The sequence below is a fragment of the Hemiscyllium ocellatum genome, chromosome 29, assembly GCF_020745735.1.
Source record: "Hemiscyllium ocellatum isolate sHemOce1 chromosome 29, sHemOce1.pat.X.cur, whole genome shotgun sequence".
Lineage (NCBI taxonomy): Eukaryota > Metazoa > Chordata > Chondrichthyes > Orectolobiformes > Hemiscylliidae > Hemiscyllium > Hemiscyllium ocellatum.
In genome coordinates, this window is record NC_083429.1 from 15,947,732 (window position 1) to 15,970,540 (window position 22,809).

At 42.9% G+C, this 22,809-nt stretch overlaps 1 protein-coding gene across 4 annotated transcripts in view; it reads left to right on the top strand.

Annotated features, from left to right (window-relative positions):
• nfrkb (nuclear factor related to kappaB binding protein) overlaps positions 1-22,809 on the top strand; it is a 157,234-nt gene that overhangs the window by 89,109 nt on the left and 45,316 nt on the right. For 2 of the 4 annotated variants that reach the window (XM_060846928.1, XM_060846931.1), the window contains exons 19-21: positions 5,127-5,206; positions 13,039-13,247; positions 21,726-21,996. In XM_060846928.1, the coding sequence (XP_060702911.1) occupies positions 5,127-5,206; positions 13,039-13,247; positions 21,726-21,996 (560 nt within the window). The remainder of the gene's footprint in view (positions 1-5,126; positions 5,207-13,038; positions 13,248-21,725; positions 21,997-22,809) is intronic. The other 2 variants (XM_060846930.1, XM_060846929.1) reach the window with 2 other exon arrangements.

Sequence of the window (22,809 nt, forward strand, 5' to 3'; positions counted from 1 at the left end):
ATTAAGATCAACAGCAATGTCCGGGAAAATGTAGGCGATTTTCTATATCTCTTTTCAATGAAGGCAGTCATAGACTTCAAACACCCATCACATCAACTGTGCCTGCTGAACCTTCACCTGATTGAAATAGAGAGCATTTGAGACTTAAGTCATGATTTAATGGCATCAGTGACACCTGCACATGTCTATGCATCAGAGTCCTCGGCAGGAGAGGTCTCAAAGCAGTAGAGAGGTACCATCAGTGAAACCTTCACAAAATCTTTCAGAAAGCAATCCAAATACAGCGTCCCCTCCAAAGCAAATCTACTTAGCATCAAGATGTTAATTTCTGTAAACGCACTCCAGTATAGTTCAAACTCTGAAAGCAACGACCTGACTCTGGCCTCAGTTGCAGCAGAAGAACCCCAACCATCTGCAGAAATATGAGGTATCATTTGTCTTCTCTCTCTACCATCCAAGGTCCTGAACTTTTCTTATAGGGGAAACATATGTTCTTCCTTCAATGCAACCCCTTATATTTGCTGATCACAATGTGGTCTCCTCTGCATTGGAGAGACCAAATGCACATTGGGTGACCATATTTTTGAGACTGACTGAGAAATGGAGTAGGATATCATAAAAGTTGACATTTTAAGGATGCTGGTAGGAAACTAGGGTAAAGACAGTTCAGAAAAAGAGTAATAGTAGACTGGAAATGTTAAATATATTTCTTTCTGTATAGACGCTGTCAGGTGTGCTGAGTTTCTCCAACAGGTTTTGTTGTTTTTTAAGAACAGTGGTCTGGTACAGTTGATTTTAGTCTTTGGCTTCATAGTAAATTGTTTTCACACATGATGAAGTTGACTGGGAGTTTTCTGTTTCCTATTGATCTAACATTATGATTAGAATGGTGCACCTGTATCTTAGTGCAAACAAACATCTATAGCAACAATCACTTAGGCAAAGTAGAGCTCCTTAAATAAAAGTTCAGATGTGCACATTCGGTAGATTAGCCATGTGGAAATACAGGGTAAGGGGGGGGGGGGTTGATCTCTTCGGGGGACCGGTGTGGACTCAATTGTCCAAATGGCCTGTTTCCGCACTGTAAGGATTCTATGAATCCACAGTTGATGTGTGACTGATATAACAGTTGGTGTGCTAAATGGTACCATTATGTTTTGGCATCCCCAGCACCCCTCATCATTGATCCTCCTCTGGTTAACCAGACTATTGAGTCTCTCTCTGCTTAACCATCCTAGTGGTATTTTGAAGTGACACGTGCATGCAAGTGCTCCAACTTAAATTTGAAACATTAGGCAAGACAGTCTCATGTGTCATATTATGTTTTTTTTTGTTATTTCAATTACATCAGATGTATGGCACAGAAGTAAGCCATTCAGCCCAACCAATCCATGCTGGTGGGTATACTCCACTCAAGCCTCTTCCAATTTGTGTTCATTTATAGCTTCCATCGGAACCTCCTATTCCTTCTTTATCAAATGCTTGATTAGCCTCCTCTTAAATCAGTCTATGCTATTATGAACCTATCTGATATTGGTACTGAACAAATCAGACCCCTGTATGAAATCTAGCTCGCTAGATCATACATTTTTAAATTTTAGGTGGTGGTTAGAACGTAGAACAGGCCCTTCAGCCCACGATGTTGTGCCGACCACTGATCCTCATGTATGCACCCTCAAATTTCTGTGACCATATGCATGTCCAGCAGTCTCTTAAATGTCCCCAATGACCTTGCTTCCACAACTGCTGCTGGCAACGCATTCCATGCTCTCACAACTCTCTGTGTAAAAAACCCACCTCTGACATCCCCTCTATACTTTCCTCCAACCAGCTTAAAATTATGACCCCTCGTGTTAGCCATTTCTGCCCTGCGAAATAGTCTCCGGCTATGCTTCTCATTTTCTTGTATACCTCTTGTCCCCTCTCCTCCTCCTTTTCTCCAATGAAAAAAGTCCGAGCTCAGTTAACCTCTGTTCATAAGATAAGCCCTCCAGTCCAGGCAGTATCCTGGTAAACCACCTCTGAACCCACTCCAAAGCATCTACACCTTTCCTATAATATGGTGACCAGAACTGAACGCAGTATTCCAAGTGCGGTCTAACCAAAGTTTTATAGAGCTGCAACAAGATCTCACGACTCTTAAACTCAATAACTCAAACCCCCTGTTAATGAAAGCCAAAACACCATATGCTCTCTTAACAATCCTGTCTAATTGGGTGGCCATTTTAAGGGATCTATGTACCTGCACCCCAAGATCCCTCTGTTCCTCCACACTGCCAAGAATCCTATCCTTAATTCTGTACTCAGCTTTCAAATTCGACCTTCCAAAATGCATCTATCGCATTTATCCAGGTTGAACTCCATCTGCCACCTCTCAACCCATCTCTGCATCCTGTCAATGTCCCGCTGCAGTCTACAACAACCCTCTGTACTGTCAACGACACCTCCAACCTTTGTGTCATCTGAAAACTTGCTGACCCATCCTTCAATCCCCTCATCCAAGTCATTGATAAAAATTACAAGCAGTAGAGTCCCAAAGACAGAGCTCTATGGAACACCACTCACCACTGACTTCCAGGCAGAATATTTTCCTTCTACTACCCCTTGCTGTCTTCTGTTGGCCAGCCAATTCTGTGTCCAGACAGCTATGTTCCCCTATATCCCATTCCTCCTGACCTTCTGAATGAGCCTACCATGGGGAACCTTATCAAATGCCTTGTTGAAGTCCATATACACCACATCCACAGCTCGACGCTCATCAACTTTTCTAGTCACATCCTCAAAGAACTCGATAAGGTTTGTGAGGCGTGACCTGCCCCTCACAAAGCCGTGTCGACTGCATTTAATCAAGCCATGCTCTTCCAGATGGTCATAAATACTATCCCTCAGAATCCTTTCTAACACCTTGCAGACAACAGACGTGGGACTTACCGGTCTGTAATTGCCGGGGATTTCCCTATTTCCTTTCTTGAAGAGAGGAATTACATTTGCCTCTCTCCAGTCCTCACGTACGACTCCAGTGGAGAGCGAGGATGCAAAGATCTTCACAAGTGATGAAGCAATCGCATTTCTCGTTTCCCAAAGCAGCTGAGGACAAATCTGGTCCAGGCCTGGCGACTTGTCAATCTTAATGTTTGACAAAATTTTCAGCACATCAGCTTCCTCTATCCATTCCAGCAAGCACACCTGGTCTTCAAAGGTTTCATTCACTACAAAGTTCATTTCTTTCGTAAAGACAGAAGCAAAAAACTCATTTAGGGCTTCCCCTACCTCCTCAGACTCCACACACAAGTTCCATATGCTATCCCTGATCGGCCCTTTTCTTTCTTTGACCATTCTCTTATTCCTTTCATAAGTGTAAAATGCCTTTGTGTTCTCCCTAATCCGTTCTGCCAAGCCTTTCTCGTGCCCCCTCCTGGCTCTCCTCAGACCATTTTTGAGCTCCTTCCTCGCCTGCCTGTAATCCTCTAGAGCTGAGCTTGACCCTAGCTTCCTCCACCTTGTGTAAGCTACCTTCTTCATTTTGACGAGAAGCTCCACCGCTCTCATCATCCAAGGTTCCTTTATCTTACCCCTTCTTGCCTGTCTCATTAAACGTAAGCACACAAACTGCAGATTTTCTTTAATGATGAACACGTTCCTCACCAAATATTCCTGGTTTGGAAGTTTCACAAACTAAATTTATATCCCAAAGAAAGTGAGTTCCTCTGAACAATCCTATATGCCTTAATATTTGATTTGATTTGATTTATTATTGTCACATGCACAGAATTACAGTGAAAACTATTGTTTTACTTGCTATCCAGGTAAATCATACATTACATAAATACATCAGGGTAATAGATCAGGGTGTAGAATACACTGTTACAGCTACAAAGAAGATGCAGAGAAAGATTAATATATAAGAAGAAAGAAACAAAATTTCATTTTGACACCCCTCCTAACGACTTCTCCAGAACTCCCTAAAAGCTTTCAAGTTCTGGGTTTTCTAAACTAGACCCAATCCTTGATCATTCTAAACTAAGAGCAACACTCAGCGTTGCTAACACTTCTCCATGTTTATGTTCCCTGTCGGAAACTCCACAGTGTAAATAGATAATCTTTCATGACCACTCCAGGAGGTGTGCAATCACTTACTCTCTAACGTGTCACTTGCTCTTAGTTAAGATCACAAATTCACAAATGTTTTTTTTAAAAAAGAACTTTCACAAAAGTAATCACCACCCACTTTGAAATCCTGACTTTAAAATGGTGCAAATATAAATTACATACCTTTCATCACACTATTCACTTAACCCAGTTCCTGTCATTACCAGTTTTATAGTCTTTGGGTAAAGAAATTTCTTCTAAATTCTCTATTGGATTTCTTGATGACTGTGTTACGTTGATAGCCTGAAGTTATGTTCTTTCCCACAAGTGGAACTGTTCTCCCCATAATCACTCAATAAAAAACCTATCATAATTGTAAATTCTCTGCTAAGTCACTGCTCAGCTGCCTAGCAAAAAGGTTCATCCTTTCCTGAAATGCATTCTGCTGCATTTTTGATGTATCCTTTAAGTCCTCTCTGCGTCTTCTCCAGTTCTTCTATATCTTGTTTATAAATGATTTGGATATTGAAATTCAGTAAAGGTTCAAAATTTGCCAATGATTTCAAGCCTCCACTGTGACCAACAGTATAAATGATATCACTTAGCTATAACAAGTGGCAGATGGAATTTTAGCACACAAGTGTGAAGTGAAGTGATGCACCTTGGCAGGAAGGCAAGGGTGGATTAAATGTGCCATTGTTCTAAAAGGTGTACATGGACAGAAGGACATTAGTTTCTTCCCTGACTGCTCCTTTCTTCAAGGCATTGACTCTCCTCGGAGATTGACTGAGTGCCAACAACCCAGTGTCACACCAGTTGGCTGCTGCTTGAGACTGTGTCTGTGGACTGTGTCCTGCTTGAGCTGGAAATCCTAAAAAATTGCACAGAGATTACCATTGATACTAGTGATCTCATTTTAAGCTGCAGATGCATGCTGTATCCTGAAACCGCTTAGCTTCAGGGTAATTGACATTATTGCAATGTCAGTGGGTAACAGTCATTGAAATTTAATTCATTGTTGATCTGAATTTCTACAGAACGGATTCACCAAGCCCAGGCTGCAGCAGCCAAAGCGAAGAAGGCATTGCAACAGAAACCGAAGCTGACAACCAAGATCGTGAGTATTATTTACTCGAAAGTTGAGAAAATTCCTGATTCCAAACCGTTTCCTTTTGGTCAGAACTCAAGAGATAGGGCCACTGCACTTGGTTCATCATGTCATTTGTGACCTCTGTAAAGCAGCTTTACTTCACTTGAGGTGTGTGTGTGTGTGAGTGAGTGAGTGAGTGAGAGAGAGAGAGAGAGATCCCAAGAGAGGTAGCTGATCTGCACCGATCACTTGCTACTCGCTCATAGCAATATCCCAGCCAGCGCATGCAAAAGCTGGATGAACTCGGAGCCATAGAGTTCTACAGCACAGACAAGGGCCCTTTGACCCACCATGGTGAAAAGCAACCAGCTAACTATTCTAATCCCATTTTCCAACACTTGGCCCATGGCTTTGTTTGCCTTGGCATCGCAAGTGTGCATCTAAATACTTGAGTATCATGAGGGGTTCTGTCTCTACCACCCTTACAGACAGTGAACAGATTCTCAACACCCTGTGAGTTAAAAAACATTTTCCTCACATCCCCTCAAACCTCGTGTCCCTTAGTGTAACTCTGTGCCCCCTGGAATGTTGGGGCTGGCCAACTGGGGCTGTTATAATTAATTTTTTATATAAATGACTGCCTATTGCTGCTCATTTCCAGAGCCTCCATTCACAGAGGTTCTAAACAGGTAAGCAGCGACTTGGAGCATTTACAACAAATCATTAGTTCAGCAGCCCAGCTCAACACTTTCTCATTGTTGGCACGCAAACTTTCATGATCCTGTGCCTTCTTTGGAATCCAATTTGGATCTTGAATGAGACCACACATTCAGGAGATGGTGAATCAGAAAGGTGGGGTTTTGATGAGAAGAGGGATTGGGCATGGGAGGGACCACAAGCCAGAGGGTCTGGAAGGGGAAGAATCTACAATGACCAAGGAGCAGAATTTTCAAGAAGGAGGTGTGGTTGTGAGCAGGAGGTACTGGAAGTAGAGTTAAAATTTTCTTTTATACTTTTTAAATTCTTTTATCTTAACCATTATTTCATTCACCCATGTAGGAATTTAGCAATGTATGATATTTCAACTTAAAGGGTGTAACAATTTTGTTTTTGGTAATGGAGGTCCACAGAACTGAGCTGTGGCTTTAAAATTAATTTCCATGAGAATCTGTTTCACTTAAAATTGCAATTTTCAGGAATGTAAACACAATCATATGTGATAATGATGTGAAAATTTAGTTCCTAAACAGATGCAGCTGGGTTAAATTAGAGCAAAATCACTTTGATTGTTGTCAGATTTGTTTTTTTATTTAACTATTTTTCAAAGAATAAAAGCTGTCCAGAGATATTATTTCACAACTCTGCAGCAGGTAGGACTGGAATCTGGGCCGCCCAGTACTTAGAGAGGGACACTACTACTGCGCCATAAGAGGGCCTCAGATTGTTGTCTGATTTGGACTTTTTGCATTTTTTCCAATCAACCTGCTCAGGGATGTTGTTCAACACCTTTGGAGCAGGTGGAGCTTGAGCCCAGACCTCCTTGACCCAGGGTAGGGTCATTATCACTGGACCACAACAGTGCCACCAGTTTGTTGCCTGATTTTGTTTTTAAATTTAAGTCTTTTTTTATCAACCTGTTTAAGGGATGTTGTTATCTCTAGAGCAGGTGAGGTTTGAACTCAGGCGTCTTGGTCCAGGGGAGGGGAATTAATGCTGTGCCCAAGAGGGCCACCAGATTGTTGGCTGATTAGGATATCAAGGGATAGGGACCAGTTGTCAAATGGAATGAAGCATTTGTAATCCCAATCAGTGGCTAAAAGTGCCCTAAAGGGCTTTTCTTGTTGGGTTGTTCCAAAGTAAGTCTGCATTAAAGGTGCACGATACACTGGGTGCTAAGCTGCAGAGCTCCTGTTACAAATCAGGCCCCGGTGAAGGAAGCAACACTGTGCAGAGAGAGGGTCACCTCGTGGTCTGGATGCAATATCATTTAAATATTTGCATCTGAAGCAACTGAGTGTGAGCTTGTTCTGAAAATGGCATTACTTAAAGACAAGGCTACAGCCCTGGAACTAATTAATGCCCTCTAATCAACAATTTCAGACTGTAATTAATGACTAAGCAATAAAAGGTATTGCCTGTCATTAGTGCTCAGATTCTCTTTGTTGTCTTGAATTACAGGAATTGCTAACTGACATGTTAAAGCTCCCTGTGCTTCACCTAATGTAATGCTGGTAGAGTTATTGACTAATCATAGAGCACATTCCATCAATTTATCTATAACAGATCCAGACCATGAAGTGAGAACCATAGCCCCAAAGTTATCGGTCTCTCACATCTGTTACACTCATTGTGCCATTTCTGAAATTGCTCACATACGTATCCTGAAATTACGTTTCCTGCAAGCAATACATTAAGGACAAAAGAGTAAGTAGGGAGAGAATATAGCCCCTTAAAGATCAACAAGGCCACCTATGTTTGGAGCCACAGGAAATGAGCAATTTAAATCAGTATTTAGTATGGAGAAGGATATGTGAGATAGAGAACTTGGGGAAATAAATAGTGATAGCTTGAAAAATGGTACAGAGGAGGAGGTGCTGAAATCTTTAAATGCATAAAGACCTCATCAGGTGTAGCCTAGAACTCTGTGGGAAACTAGGAAAGTGATTGCTAGGCAACTTGCAGAAATATTTGTATGATTGATGGCCACAGGTATGATGCAGAAGACTGGAGGTTGACTAATGTGATGCCCCTATTTAAGAAAGGTGGTAAGGGAAGATCAGGGAGCTATAGACTGGTGAGCCTGACATCAGTGGTGGACAAGGTATTGGAGGGAATCCTGAGGGACAGCATTTCCATGTATTTGGAAAGTCAGGGACTGATTAGGGATAGTCAACATGGCTTTGTGCATGGGAAATAATTTCTCACTAACTTGATTGAGTTTTTGAAGAAGGAATGAAGAGGATTGGGCAGAGCAGTGGAGGTGATCTATCTGGTCTTTAGTAAGGCCTTCGACAAAGTTCTTCATGGTTAGATCATGTGAAATACAGGAAGAACTAGCTATTTGGATACAGAACTGGCTAAGGTAGGAAATGAGGTGTGTTCGAGGGGTGCCTTTCAGACTGGAGGCCTGTGACTAGCAGTGTGCCACAAGGATCCATTGGGTCCACTGCTTTTTGTCATTTATATAAATGATTTGGATGTGAACAAGGGAGATGTAGTCAGTACCTTTGCAGATTGACACCAGAATTGGAGGTGTAGTGGACGGTGAAGGAGATTACCTCAGAGTATAATGCAATCTTGATGAGATAGGCTAAGGAGTGGCAGATGGATTTTAATTTAGATAAACATGAAATGCTGCATTTTGGAAAGGCAAATCAGGGTAGGTCATTTTCACTTAGTGATAAGGTCAGGACTTCTACACTTCATGGTAAAGTTCCTGGGAAATGTTGCTGAACAAAGACACCTTAGAGTGCAAGTTCATAGTTTCTTGAAAGTGGAGTGCCAGGTGGACAGGATACTGAAGAAGGCATTTGGTATGCTTGTCTTTATTTGTCAATGCATTGAATATAGGAATTGAGAGGTATGTAGAGGACATTAGATGGACCACATTTGGAATACTGCATTCAGTTCTGATCTCCCTGCTGTAGGAACAAAGCTGCAAAACTTGAAAGGGGTCGGAAAAGATTTACAAAGATGTTGCCAGGATTGAAGCATTTGAACTGGGGCTATTTTCCCTGGAGCATCAGTGGCTGAGAAGTGACCATGCAAAGGTTTATAAAATCATGAGAGTGTTGGATAGGGTGAATAGCTGAGGTCTTTTCCCCAGGGTCAGGGAGTCCAAAACTAGAGGGCGAAGTTTAAGAGGAGAGGGAAAACATTTAAAAGTGGCATGAGAGAGAGCTGCGTGTATGGAAAGATCTGCCATAGGATGTGCTGGAGGTGATACAATTACAGCATTAAAATGTATGTGGATGGAAAGGGATATGGGCCAAATGCTGGCAAATGGGATTACATTAATTTAGGATATCTGGTTGGCATGAGCGAGTTGGACTGAAGGGTTTGTTTTCATGCTGTACATCACTATGCACCTATGACTAAATCTGCCTAACTTGAATGAATCAGCGTTTTCTGATTTCAGAATCTCCCTTCGGGGCCTTTGATTTACCAGTCACTCAGTTAAATTACGTTTCTGTAGAATATCAAATAATCATGCAATCCCACAAGAGGCCTTTTGGCACATGATGTCTGTGCCTTGTTCTTGCTCAACTAGTAAATATCTTCATTTTCACTCAGTATTCTCTACCTCTTAGTGTTGGCATTTCCTCTGCCCCCTAGAACATAGAACATTACAGCACAGTAAAGGCCCTTCAGCCCGCGATGTTGCACTGCCCTGTGAAACCAATCTGAAGCCCATCTAATCTACACTTTTCATTCTCGTCCATATGCCTATCCAATGACCATTTAAATGCCCTTAAATTTGGTCTACTACTGTTGCAGGCAGTTTGTTTCACGCCCCTACTACTCTCTGACATCTCTCATATATCTATCACCCCTCAATTTAAAGCTATGTCCCCTTGTGCCAGCCATCACCATCCGAGGAAAACGGTACTCACGGTCAAATCTATCTAACCCTCTGATTGTCTTGTACATCTCATTCAGTCACCTCTCCATCATCTTTTCTCTCACGAAAACAGTCCCTCAGTCTTTCCTCATATGACCTTCCCTCCATATCAGGCAATATCCTAGTAAATCTCCTCTTGAACCCTTCCACATCCTTCCTATAATGCGATGATCAGAACTGTATGCAATACTCCAAGTGCGGCCGCACCAGAGTTTTGTGTAGCTGCAGCTTGATCTCATGGTTCTGAAGCTCAGTCCCTCTACCAATAAAAACTAACACACCGTATGCCTTCTTAACAACCCTATCAATTTGGGTGGCAACTTTCAGGGATCTATGTGCATGGACACCGAGATCTCTCTGCTCATCTACACTACCACGAATCTTCCCATTAGCCTAGTACTCTACATTCCTAGTACCCCTGCCAAAGTGAATCACCTCACACTTTTCCACGTTAGACTCCATTTTCCATCTGTCATCCTTCGTAACTATCCACAATTCTACCGATCTTAGTGTCATCTGCAAATTTACTAACCCATCCTTTTGTGCCCTCATCCAGGTCATTTATAAAAATCAAAAACAGCAATGGACCCAAAACAGATCCTTGCGGTGCACCACGAATAACTCAACTCCAGGATGAATACTTACCATCAACCACCACCCTCTGTCTTCTTTCAGCTCGCCAATTTCTGATCCAAACCGCTAAATCACCCTCAATCCCATGCCTCTGTATGATGTGCAATAGCCTATCATGGGGAACTTTATCAAACGCCTTACTGAAATCCATATACACCACATCAACTGCTTTAACCTCATCTAGCTATTTAGTCGCCTTCTCAAAAAACAATAAGGTTTGTGAGGCACAACCTACCCTTCACAAAACTGTGTTGACTATCCCTAATCAACTTATTCCTTTCTAGATGATTATAAATCCTATCTCTTATAACACTTTCCAACACTTTACCCACGACTGAATTAAGGCTCACTGGTCTATAGTTACCACGATTGTCTCTACTCCCCCTCTTGAGCAAGGGGGTAACATTTGCTATCCTCCAGTCTTCTGGCACTATTCTTGTAGATAATGATGACATAAAGTTCAAAGCCAAAAGCTCAGCAGTCTCCTCCCTGACTTCCCAGAGAATCCTTGTGAACCTCAATCCCATCTGGTCGAGTAGCCTGTATCTCAGTTTTCTCCTTGACCACATTGTCTTTTGCCAGTGTGAATACTGATGAAAAGTATTCATTTAGCGTTTCCTTTATGTCCTCTGAATCCACGCACAAGTTCCCACTACTATCCTTGATTGGCCGCAATCTTACCCTAGTCATTCTTTTATTCCTGATATTCTGATAGAAATCATTAGGCTTTCCCTTGACCCTATCTGCCAACAACTTCTCCTGTCCCCTCCTGGCTCTTTGCTCTCTCTTTAGGTCTTGCCTGGCTAACCTGTAACTCTCAAGTGCCCTAACTGATCCTTCGCATCTCATCCTAACATAAGCCACCTCCTTCCTCTTAGCAAGAAATTCAACATACTTTGTAAACCATGGCTCCCTCGCTCAATCACTTCCTCCCTGTCTGACAGGTCCATACTTATCAAGGATCCATAGTAGCTCCACATGAATAAGCTCCACATTTCAGTTGTGCCCATTCCCTGAAGTTTCCTTCCCCATCCTATGCATCCTAAATCTTGCCTAATCGCATCATTATTGCCTTTCCCCCGGCTATAACTCTTGCCATGTGGTATATACCTGTCCCTTTACATCACCAAAGTAAACATAACCAAATTGTGGTCAGTATAACCAAAGTGCTCACCTACCTCCAAATCTAACACCTGGCCAGGCTCATTACCCAGTGCCAAATCTAATGTGGCCTTGGCCCTTGTTGGCCTGTCTATATACTGTGTCAGAAAACCCTCCTGCACACATTGGACAAAAACTGACCTATCTAAAGTACTTGAACTATCGTATTTCCAGTAAGTATGGGGGAAGTTAAAGTCCACTATAACAACTACCCTGTCAATCTCACTCCATTGAAAATCATCTTTGCTGTCATTTCCTCTCCATCTCTGGAACTATTTGGAGGCCTACAGAAAACTCCCAACATGTTGACCTCTTCTTTCCTGTTTCTAACCTCCGCCCATTCTACCTCAGTAGATGAGTCCTCGTACATCCTTTCTGCAACCGTACTACTGTCCTTGACTAACAATGACAACCCCTTTTTTTTTACCATTTCCTCTGTTCTTCCTAAAATCTCTAAATCACGGGACCCGCAATAATCATTCCTGTTTTGGATTTCCCCAATAATTATATCCTACTTGGGACAGTACAATTTTTTTTCACAAAACAGTTTTGTACAAGAGCGTCAGTTAAAAGCTGCTGTAAGCAAGATCCTGTCTCAATGAGTCTGGAAATATCAGTGAAGTTGGGTGGTGATTGAGCAGCTGAAAGGTCACCAGAAGGCTGAGCAACAGGTATTTCCTTTCCATGTACAGAGGAACCTCAATTATCCAAATATCAGATTATCTGAAGGAAATCTAGAGGTCTCAATAGAAACATTACGTGAAAGACGTGTTTCCAATACTGATTGCGCCTTTTGTTTACAATGATTGCAAACGATCTCTGCCGAGAACAGTCCTGGACATAGATGAAAGCCCAGGCACTGTCTCCAAATGAGTGACCTCTCGCCCTTTCTCCCTCTCCCCAAACTTTCCCTGGAGTTCTACATAGTGGTGAACCCAAAACCTCCTTTCCCCAGATATTCTCTCTAACATTGTCTCGGACAGGGCAGAGGTAGAACTCGTCAAAAAGTTGCAGTTAAAAAGTTGTGTGTGTGTGTGCTAATTGGAGACTTACCCCAGAAAGATAGCAGATGTCTTACTGTTGGTGTCCAGTTCGGCTGCCCTGGAGGGGGAGTGGGTGGCCGGGGGTGGAGTTTCATGGGGGGGGGGCCAGGGTCACAGATGGGGGTCGGTGTTGGATGGGATTGGGGGCGGGCAGGGGTTGGGAGCGGATTGGGGGGTGGGTGCGGTTGGGAAGTGGGGCCTCGCAGGCAGTGTGCTGCTGCCTAGTCTCCTGAACAGGGAGCAGACTTCATAGAAAACTCCCGAAATCCGGCGGAAAGGCATTGAATCGATTAACCAAATGATAGATTATCCGAATGAGAGAGTATCCACCCATTTTGTTCAGATAACTGAGGTTCCTCTATATTGGGAATGGATTTTAATGTCATATTTGTTTTCTCTAGAAGTCTTCTGCTAAGGAGAGTACAACAAAGCTCCCTGTCTCTGAGCAGTCGCTGGCATCCCAGGTGTTGGCAGATTCCAGCTTACCTGTAACACCTGTGACCCCTGTAACTCCGACATTACCAGTTACTCCCACATCACCACCGATATCGACTGATGGCAACAAAGTACCAACAACTAGTGCACCAGAACTGGTGAAATCTGGTCAAAGGTCAGTTTTTCCTGGTACACTCAAGTTTCACATGAAGACTGTATATTCATCTTTTTAAATCTCTGCTTGAAGCACCAATTCATCATGTTAGAACAGTTCAATGGATATCTGATATTATGCTGTCAAAAGATGATCTAAGAGCTTCAGGCAGTTGCAAAACCTATCATCTGGTTGTTTATTTCCAAAGTCTTAGTTCAGTTGATAGGTTTTCTTTCCTGGGTATTCTCCCCACTTCCCCTAAAGGTGTGGCCTAGTGCTGGCCACTAGTTTCGTGGGAACATGCTCTGCTCTGCACAGTGGCCAGTTTCCATGCACAAGGTAGGCATGGCCATCAGTTGGTGGAGAATTTCACAGCAGAGTCAGATTCTGCTAATTCACCACAGACCATAGACTGAACATAAAATGTTTCCGGGCTTGAGAGCTTAAAGCTACAACCACTACTAATGATCATTTCATCAAACAAATATTGGGAAAGAGGTGTCTGCGCAAATATGTCTTCAGTTAATTTTTTTTATTAGATAAGATTCCCGACAATGTGGAACAGGTCCTTCGGCCCAACCAGTCCACACCGACCCTCCGAAGAGTAACTCACCCAGACCCATTCCCCTCTGGCTGATGTACCTAACGCTACGGGCAACTTAGCATGGCCAATTCACCTGACCTGCACACCTTTGGACTGTGGGAGGAAACTGGAGCACCCAGAGGAAATCCACGCAGACACGGGGAGAATGTGCAAACTCCACACAGTCAGTCACCCAAGGCTGGAATCGAACCTGGAACCCTGATGCTGTGAGGCAGCAGTGCTAACCACTGAGGAACCGTGCCGCCCATTTCCTGGGAAAGGACATTGCAAAGATTTCTAGAGTATATATATCACGATATCAAAACCACCCACCAAATATCACCACCCCTCCCCTCCCCTCCCAGAATTGCGTATATGAAGCTAAAAGAAAAATGGACACAATTCATAGGTCAGCACAAAGAGGCTAAGTTCAGTCAACAGCATGATCTTTATCAGATTCCTATCATCACATTCCTGCAGAGTCAGCATTGGCCAGAAATATAATCTGGTAGCTACGTTTATATTATGGCGACACGGTCAGGTCAGAGGTGAGGATTTCGGCAGAAAGTCAATCACCAGCTGACTCCCCAGACCTGTCCACCATCTACAAGACACAAGTCACGATGTAATTGCATTGTTTAGCACCTCATCCGCCATCTTAAATATTCACCCTTTCACATAATACATCAGTCGTTGTAGCTGGTATGGAGCATCTACAGGAATTAAATGAGGTTCCTTTGGCAAACTCTTCCTGTGACCTGTGACCTTAATAAGCAAAAGGACAAGGAATGCAGATGCGTGGGAGCACAACAACGTGCAAGTTCCTTCCAAACCATGCACTGTCTTGATTTGGGGATATATTCCTGTTCCACAAGGTCATCCTTCCTAAAGGAAGCAGGTGTAGTTTTAAAAGGTGGCTGAGCAACTGCGCAAAAGTCAGTCGCTTAAGTTACCACATGTGCATAGTCCTCCACAAAATAAAAGGGTCTTAAAAGACTTAAATAGAGTCATAAAGCTATCCAGCATGAAAACGTACCCTTCAGTCCAACTTGTCCATGCCTACCAGATATCCTAAATTAGTCTAGTTCCATTTGTCAACATTTGGTCCATATCCCTATCAAATCTTCCTATTCATATAACAGTCCAGATGCCTTTTAAATAGTGCAATTGTACCAGCCTCCACTACTTTCTCTGGCAGCTCATTCCATACACGCACCATCCTCTCCACGGAAAAGTTGCCCCTTAGGTCCCTTTTAAATTTTTTCCTTCTCACTCTTGAGTTATGCCCTCTAGTTTTGGATTCCCCCACCACGGGGAAAAAACCTTGGCTATTCCCCCCATGCATGCCCCTCATGATTTTATAAGCCTTGATAAGATCACTTCTCAGCCTCCGATGCTTCAGGCAACATAGCCACTTACCTATTCAGCCTCTCCGTGCAATTCAAATCCTCCAGACCTGGCAACATCCTTGGAAATCTTTTCTGAACCCTTTCAAGTTTCACAACATCTTATTGGCAAGGAGATCAGAATTGAACACAATATTCCAAAAGTGGTCTAACCAATGTCCTGTACAGGTGCAACATGACCTCCCAACTCCTGTACTCAGTACTCTGACCAATAAAGGCAAACATACCAAACACCTCCTTCAATATCCTCTCTACCTGGGACTCCACTTTCAAGGGACTATCAAGCTGCACTCCAAGGTCTCTTTGTTCAGCAACACTTTCCAGAACCTTACCATTAAGTGTATAAATCCTGTTCTGATTTGCCTTTCCAAAATGCAACACCTCGCATTTATCTAAGTGAAACTCCATGTGCCACTCCTTGGCCCATTAGCCCATCTGATCAAGGTCCCATGGAACTCTAAGGTAACCTTCTTCACTGTCTGCTATGCCTCCAATTTTGGTGTCATCTGCAAACTTACTAGTTGTACCTGCTATGATCACATCCAAATCATTTGTATAAATGATAAAAAGCAGTAGACCCAGTACCAATCCTGGTGGCACACCACTGGTCACTGGCCTCCAGTCTGAAAAGCTGCCTTCCACCACCACCCTCTCTCTTCTACCTCCTATCTAGCTCTGCATCCAAATGGCTAGTTCTTCCTGTATTCCATCTGATCTAACCTTGCTAACCTTTCTACCTTGTCCACTGCCTTTGTGAAGTCCATAAAGATCACATCCATTGCTCTGCCCTCTTCAATCCTCTTCATTGCATCTTCAAAAAACTCAATCAAGTTAATGAGAAATGTTTTCCCACTCAGAAAGCCATGTTGACTATCCCTAATCAGTACTTGCCTTTCCAGATACATGTAAATGCTGTCCATCAGGACCCCATCCAATAACTTGTCCACCACTGATGTCAGAATCACCAGCCTATAGTTCCCTGGCTTTTTCTTATCACCTTTCTTCAATAATAGCATCACGTCAACTAACCTCCAGTCTTCTGACACCTCACCTGTAGCTATAGAAGATTTGTTGGGAGTGAAAGAGACTCATGGTTGGTGTGTTGCCTCCCAGGTGCCAGGGTCCGTGGTGTCTCAGATCGTGTCTTTGGGGTTCTGAAGGGAGAGGGTGACCAGTCCCAAGCCGTAATCCACATAGGTACAAACTACATAGGTAGAAAGAGGGAGGGGGATGTAAGCCAGGATTTCAGGGAGCTAGGGTGGAAGCTGAGAGCTAGAACAAACAAAATTGTTATCTCTCGTTTGTTACTCATGCCACATGATAGTGAGGCAAAGAACAGGGAGAGATATCAGCTGAAAACATGGCTGCAGGAATGGAGCGGGAGAGAGGGGTTCAGGTAGGTGGACAATTGGGGCCCATTCTGGGGAAGGTGGGACCTCTACAAATAGAACGGTCTTAACTCGAACCAGAGGGGTACTAATATCCTGGGTGGGAAAATTGCTGAGCTATTTGGGTGGGATTAAACTAGCTCAGCGGGGGATGGGAACCTGTGATGTAGTTCCAGCACACAGAAGGATGAGAGTAGGGAAGACAGGGACAGGGTTTTACAGTCACGGGACTGTGCTAGTAGACAGCAAACTGGTTTGAAGTGTGTCTCCTTCAATGCTAGAACTATCCGGAATAAGGTAAGTGAGCTTGCAGCATGGATAGGTACCTGGGACTTTGATGTTGTGGCCATTTCGGAGACATGGATAGAGCAGGGTGAGGAATGGATATTGCAGGTTCCAGGATTTAGATCTTTCATTAAGATCAGGGAAGGAGGTAAAAGTGGCTGGGAGAACTTTTGACAAGGACTTGTCTATTGAGGTGGTATGGGCTAAGGTTAGAAACAGGAGAGGGGAGGTCACACTGCTGGGAGCTTTTTATACACCTTTACTGAGTTCCAGGGAGTTGGAGGAGAAGATTGGCAAAATGATTCTGGGCAGGAGTGAAAGGAACAGGGTGGTCATTATGGGAGATTTTAACTTCCCCAACATTGACGGGAAATGCTAAAAAAACTCTAGTACGTCGAATTGATCAGGTTTTGTCCAGTGTGTGCAGGAGGGTTTACTGACACTGTATGTCGAAAGGCCGACAAAAGGGGAGGCTACACTGGATCTGGTACTTGGTAATGAACCAGGCCAGGTGGTAGGTGAGCACTTTGGAAAGAATGACCATAATTCAGTTACGTTTAGTTTAGCAATGGAAAGTGATAGGTTCATGCCACAGGACAAGAGTTATAGATGAAGGAAGGGCAATTATAATTCGATTAGGCAAAACTTACGAGGCATAGAATATGGTAACAAAATGCAGGAGATGGGGACCATGGAAATGTGGAGCTGGTTTAAGGAACAGATATTGCATGTCCTTGATAGGTACATCCCTGTCAGGCAGGGAGGAAGTGATAAGGTAAGGCAACCGTGGTTTACTGAAGAAATTGTATCTCTTGTCTTGTTAAGCAAAATAGGGAGGCTTATGTGACGTTGAGATGGGATGGTTTAGGTGAGGCGATGGAGAGTTGCAGATTAGCTAGGAAAGACTTAAAGAGAGAGTTAAGAGGAGCAAGAAGGGGACACGAGCAGTCTCTAGCAGGTAGAATAAAGGAGAACCCTAAAGCTTTCTGTCGGTATGTGAGGAATAAAAGGATGATGAGGGTAGGAATAGGGCCAGTCAAAGACATAAGGGGAAGTTGTGTGTGGACCTGTGGAGATTGGAGAGGTGCTGTACAAATATTTCTCATCAGTTTTCACACAAGAAAAGGAGAATATTGTCGAGGAGAAGACTGAGATACAGGCTATTAAACTTGAAAGGTTAGTAAGGAGCGGTATTATCAATTCTAGAATGTGTGAAAGTAGATAAGTCCCCTGGGCTGGATAGGATTTATCCGAGGATTCTTTGGGAAGCTAGGGAGGAGATGGCGGAACCTTTGATCTTCATTTTTGAGTTGTCATTGTCAACAGTTTTAGTACCAGAGGACTGAGGATTGCAAATGTTGTGCCCTTGTTTGAGAATAGCAGCAGAGATGACCCAGGTAATTATAGACCAATGAGCTTTGTGTCTGTTGTAGGAAAAATTTTGGCAAGTATTATAAGAGATAGGATTTATAATCATCTAGCAAGCAACAATTTGATTGCAGTTAGTCGACATGGTTTCGTCATGGGCAGGTCATGTCTCACAAATGTCATTGAGTTTTTTCAGAATGTGACCAAGATGAGGATAGGGCAGTTGACAAGGTTTATATGGACTTCAGTAAAGCCTTTGATAAGGTTGCACATGGTCGACTTTTGGAAAAGACGCAGAGACATGGGATTGAGGGTGATTTAGCAGTTTGGATTAGGAACTGGCTTTCTGCAAGAAGGTGGTGATTGATGGAAAATATTCAGCCTGGGGTCCTGTTATTAGTGGTGTGCCAAAGGATCTGTTTTGGGATAACTGCTGTTTGTCATTTTTATGAATGACTTGGACACAGGCATAGGTGGATGGGTTAGTAAGTTTGCAGATGACACTAAAGTCGGTGGAGTTGTGGACAGTTTGGAAGGGGACTTGGATAAACTGCAGAATTGGGCTGAACGGTGGCAAATGGAGTTCAATGCAGCTAAATATGAGGTGATTCATTTTGGGAAGAATAACAGAAAGGCAGAATACTGGGACAATGGAAAGATTCTTGATAGTGTGGATGTGCAGAGGGATCTTGGTATCCATATACATAGATCCCTGAAAGTTACCACCCAGGTTGATATTGCTGTTGAGGCATATGGTGTGCTAGGCTTTATTGGCAGAGGGATTGAGTTCTGGAGCCTTGATGTCATGCTGCAATTGTACAAAACACCTCACTTGGAATATTGTGTACAGTCCTGGTCACCCCATTACAGGAAGGATGTGGAAGCATTGGAAAAGGTGTAGAGGAGATTTACCAGGATGTTGCCTGGCCTGGAGGGTAGGTCTTATGAGGAAAGGCTGAGAGACTTGGGTCTGTTCTCATTGGAGAGGGGAAGGCTAAGAGGGGATTTGATAGTGACATACAAGATGATCAGAGGATCAGAGTGAGAGTCTTTTTCCTAGAATGATGACATCGGCTTGTACGAGAGCATAGGTGCAAGTTAAGGGGTGGTAGATTTAAGGCAGATGTCAGAGGCAGGTTCTTTACTCAGAGAGTGATGAAGATGTGAAATGCCCTGTCTGCCAGTGTAGTTAACTCAACCACATTAGGGAGATTTAAACAGTCCTTGGATAAGCACATTGGATGGGATAGTGTATGGGGATGAGCTTAAATTAGTTCACATGTTCTATCAATGATAGGAATATCTCAGCAAGGAGCCCAGGAATCTCTTCCCTTGCTTTCCACAGAATTTTGCGGTACACCTGATGAGGTCTCAGAGATTTAACCACTTCCATGCTTTTTGGATATCCACCACCTCTGTAATATGGATATTTTTCAAGCTATTGCTATTTCTTTCCCCAAGTTCTCTATCTTCCATATCCTTCTCCACAGTAAACCCTAATGTAACATATTTGTTTAGTATCTCCACCATTTCCTGTGGCTTCATACATGGGTGGCCTTGCTGATCTTTAAGGGGCCCTATTCTCTCCCCAGTTACTCTTTTGTCCTTAATGTATTTGTAGAATCCCTTTGGATTCTCCTTAACCCTATTTGCGAAACCTATATCAATCCTCTTTTTAACCTCCTGATTTCCCTCTTAAGTAAACTTCTACTTAATACTCTTCTAGTGATTCAATCAAAGCTGTCTATAACTGACGTATGCTTCCTTCCTAGTCTTGACCAAAATCTCAATTTCTCTAGTCATCCAGCATTCCCTTCACCTAACAGCCTTACCCTTCACCATAACAGGAACATACTGTCACTGGACTCAGGTTATCTTATCTTTGAAGTTTTTCCATTTTCCAGCTGTCCCTTCACCTGCAAATGTCCTCCTCCAATCAACTTTAGAAAGTATTTGCTAATACTGTCAAAATTGGCCTTCCTGCAATTTAAAACTTTAACTTTTAGATTCATTCTATCTTTTTCCATCACTGATTTAAGACTAATAAAATTATCATCACTGGCTCCAAAGCATTCCCCCACTGACACCTCAATCACATGCCCTGCCTTATTTCCCAAGAGGAGGTCAAGTTTTGCTTCTTCTCTAGTAGGTACTGAATCAGAAAATGTTCTCATACATACTTTGTAAATTCTTCTCCATCTAAACCCTTAACACTCTGGCAGCCCCAGTCTATGTTTGGAAAGTTAAAAGCCCCGACTATAACCACCCTATTATTCTTACAATTAACTGAGATCTCTTTACAAATTTGTTTCTCAATTTTGACAATTAGGGTTTGATAGCACCATCTCAGTAAGGTGTCTTAATTCTCAGTTCTATCCAAATAACTTGGCTGGACGTACTCCCAGGAATATCTTCCCTAAGTACAGCCATAATGTTATCCCTAATCAAAAATGCCATCGCCCCCTCCTCTCTTGCCCCCTTTCTATCCTTCCTTTAACATTTAGAACATAGAACATAGAAAAATACCAGAAGACCATAAGACATAGGAGTGGAAGTAAGGCCATTCAGCCCATCGAGTCCACTCCGCCATTCAATCATGGCTGATGGGCATTTCAACTCCACTTACCAGCATTCTCCTGGTAGCCCTTACAGCGCAGTACAGGCCCTTTGGCCCTCAATGTTGCGCCGATCCAAGCCCACCTAACCTACACTAGCCCACTATCCTCCATATGCCTATCCAATGCCCGTTTAAATGCCCATAAAGAGGGACATCTATAAACTGAAACATTAAGCTGCCAATTCTGAGCTATGTCTCTGTAATCACCTGTAAAACAAATTAGAGAGAATGTTGCTCACCATCATCTTCTCAGGGCAATTGGGGATGGGCAGTGAATTTGGGTCTTGTCAACAGCACCTTCATCCTGTAAACTAGGTCAGTGGATGACACAGTTGCCAGTAAATCAGAAGATTGTGAATTCTGACTCCTCCCAATACTTGAGCACAGAAATCTAGGCTGATCCTCCCAGTGCAGTATTGAATGCTGCAGTGTGTTAAAGCAGCTGATCTGTGCATGAGAAATTGAAATCAAAGCTCTATCTGCCCTCTTGAAAATGTCAAGATCTAATGACACAATTTCAAGACTGGCGGGTGAGTTCTCTTTGGTGTCCTGGCTATTAATTATCAATCAATGAACATCTTTGAATGTATGATTTGATCATTGCTGTTTAATGTGCACAATTTTCAACATTATAATAATGACTGCACTTCAAAAGTTCATCATTGTCTGCTGAGTCCCTTAAGAAATAATGAGGTTATGAAAGATGCTATGAATTGTATGTCTTTTTCAGTTCTGGGTAAATAGTGAAAGAATGGGATAGTGAGGTTTGAGATGTATGGACTGTCCTCAGTCAAATTTGTCAGAAACAAAGTTTACTACTGTTTCATCTGAAGAGTTTCTACTTCTTTGCAGTGTTTTGTTAGTGTCCTCGCCTACAATGCCTCAGCTTGGGAACCTTTTATCTGGAACACAGCCAGGACAATACACCGGGCCGCAGACTCCAGCTCGGATCCTGTCGCAGTCTGTTGCTGCTCCTCTGCCCCAGGTCCGGGTAGTCTCTGCTCAGCAAGGCTTAACTTCCACTTCGCATCAAACTTCTGTCGTACAACAAGTCCAACAACATCAACATCAGATGCGGCTACCAGCGGTCACAGCAGCAGCTCACACTAAGGTACTGCCTCAGGTAAGGAGCAGGTACGCAGCTTGTTGTGCCTTGCAATTTGTGGACATGTTTACTTGGAGTATAAAAGTGTTCCCAAGCAAAGTTAATGTAATCTATTTTGGAGTTGATGTTGGCATTAAGAGGTGAATGTTGGATTTTACTTTTCTAGGATTAGAAAATACAGCAGTGTACAGCTCCCCATGCCTGTCAAAGCTTTACCAGCAGTCACTGTTCAACTTGCTTTCATCCTATTTCTTTGTGTGTGTTTTTATATTAATACTTTTCAAATGTTTATCCAATTCTGCTTTTAAAATATGCTATCTCCTCTGTTCCAATAAAATTATTGCTGTTCAGGATGTCCCACTTTGCGCTTTTCCCAAAGATTTCTGGTTTCTCTGCTTTGAACTTTATCTGTTCAATTTCTGTTTACTCTGCAGAACTTTTCGTCCTTGTGCAACTTTCTGCAATCATCTTTCAAATTGCCATGCTATTTTAATTACTATCATCAGCAAACTGCAAAGTGACCTGTGTTATGCCTGTGTCTAAAATCCTCCTGTAACTGGAAGATGAAGGATCTGATTCCTGGGCATCCTGCTACATACACTCTGCCATCTCAATATTCATTTACTTCTACTGTTCTTTTTATTTCCTCTCCAAACGGCTATGTTCCTCTTAGTATTACATACTCCCATTTCTTTAACATGGTTGAGTGTATTTTGAGCAAGTGGCAGGAAACCCTGAATGAATATATTGCGCAGCATCTCATTCAAGGTTATATTGAACTGACAGGGCACCGGATTGGAATTCTCTGCCTTACTGGTTGAACATCCGAAT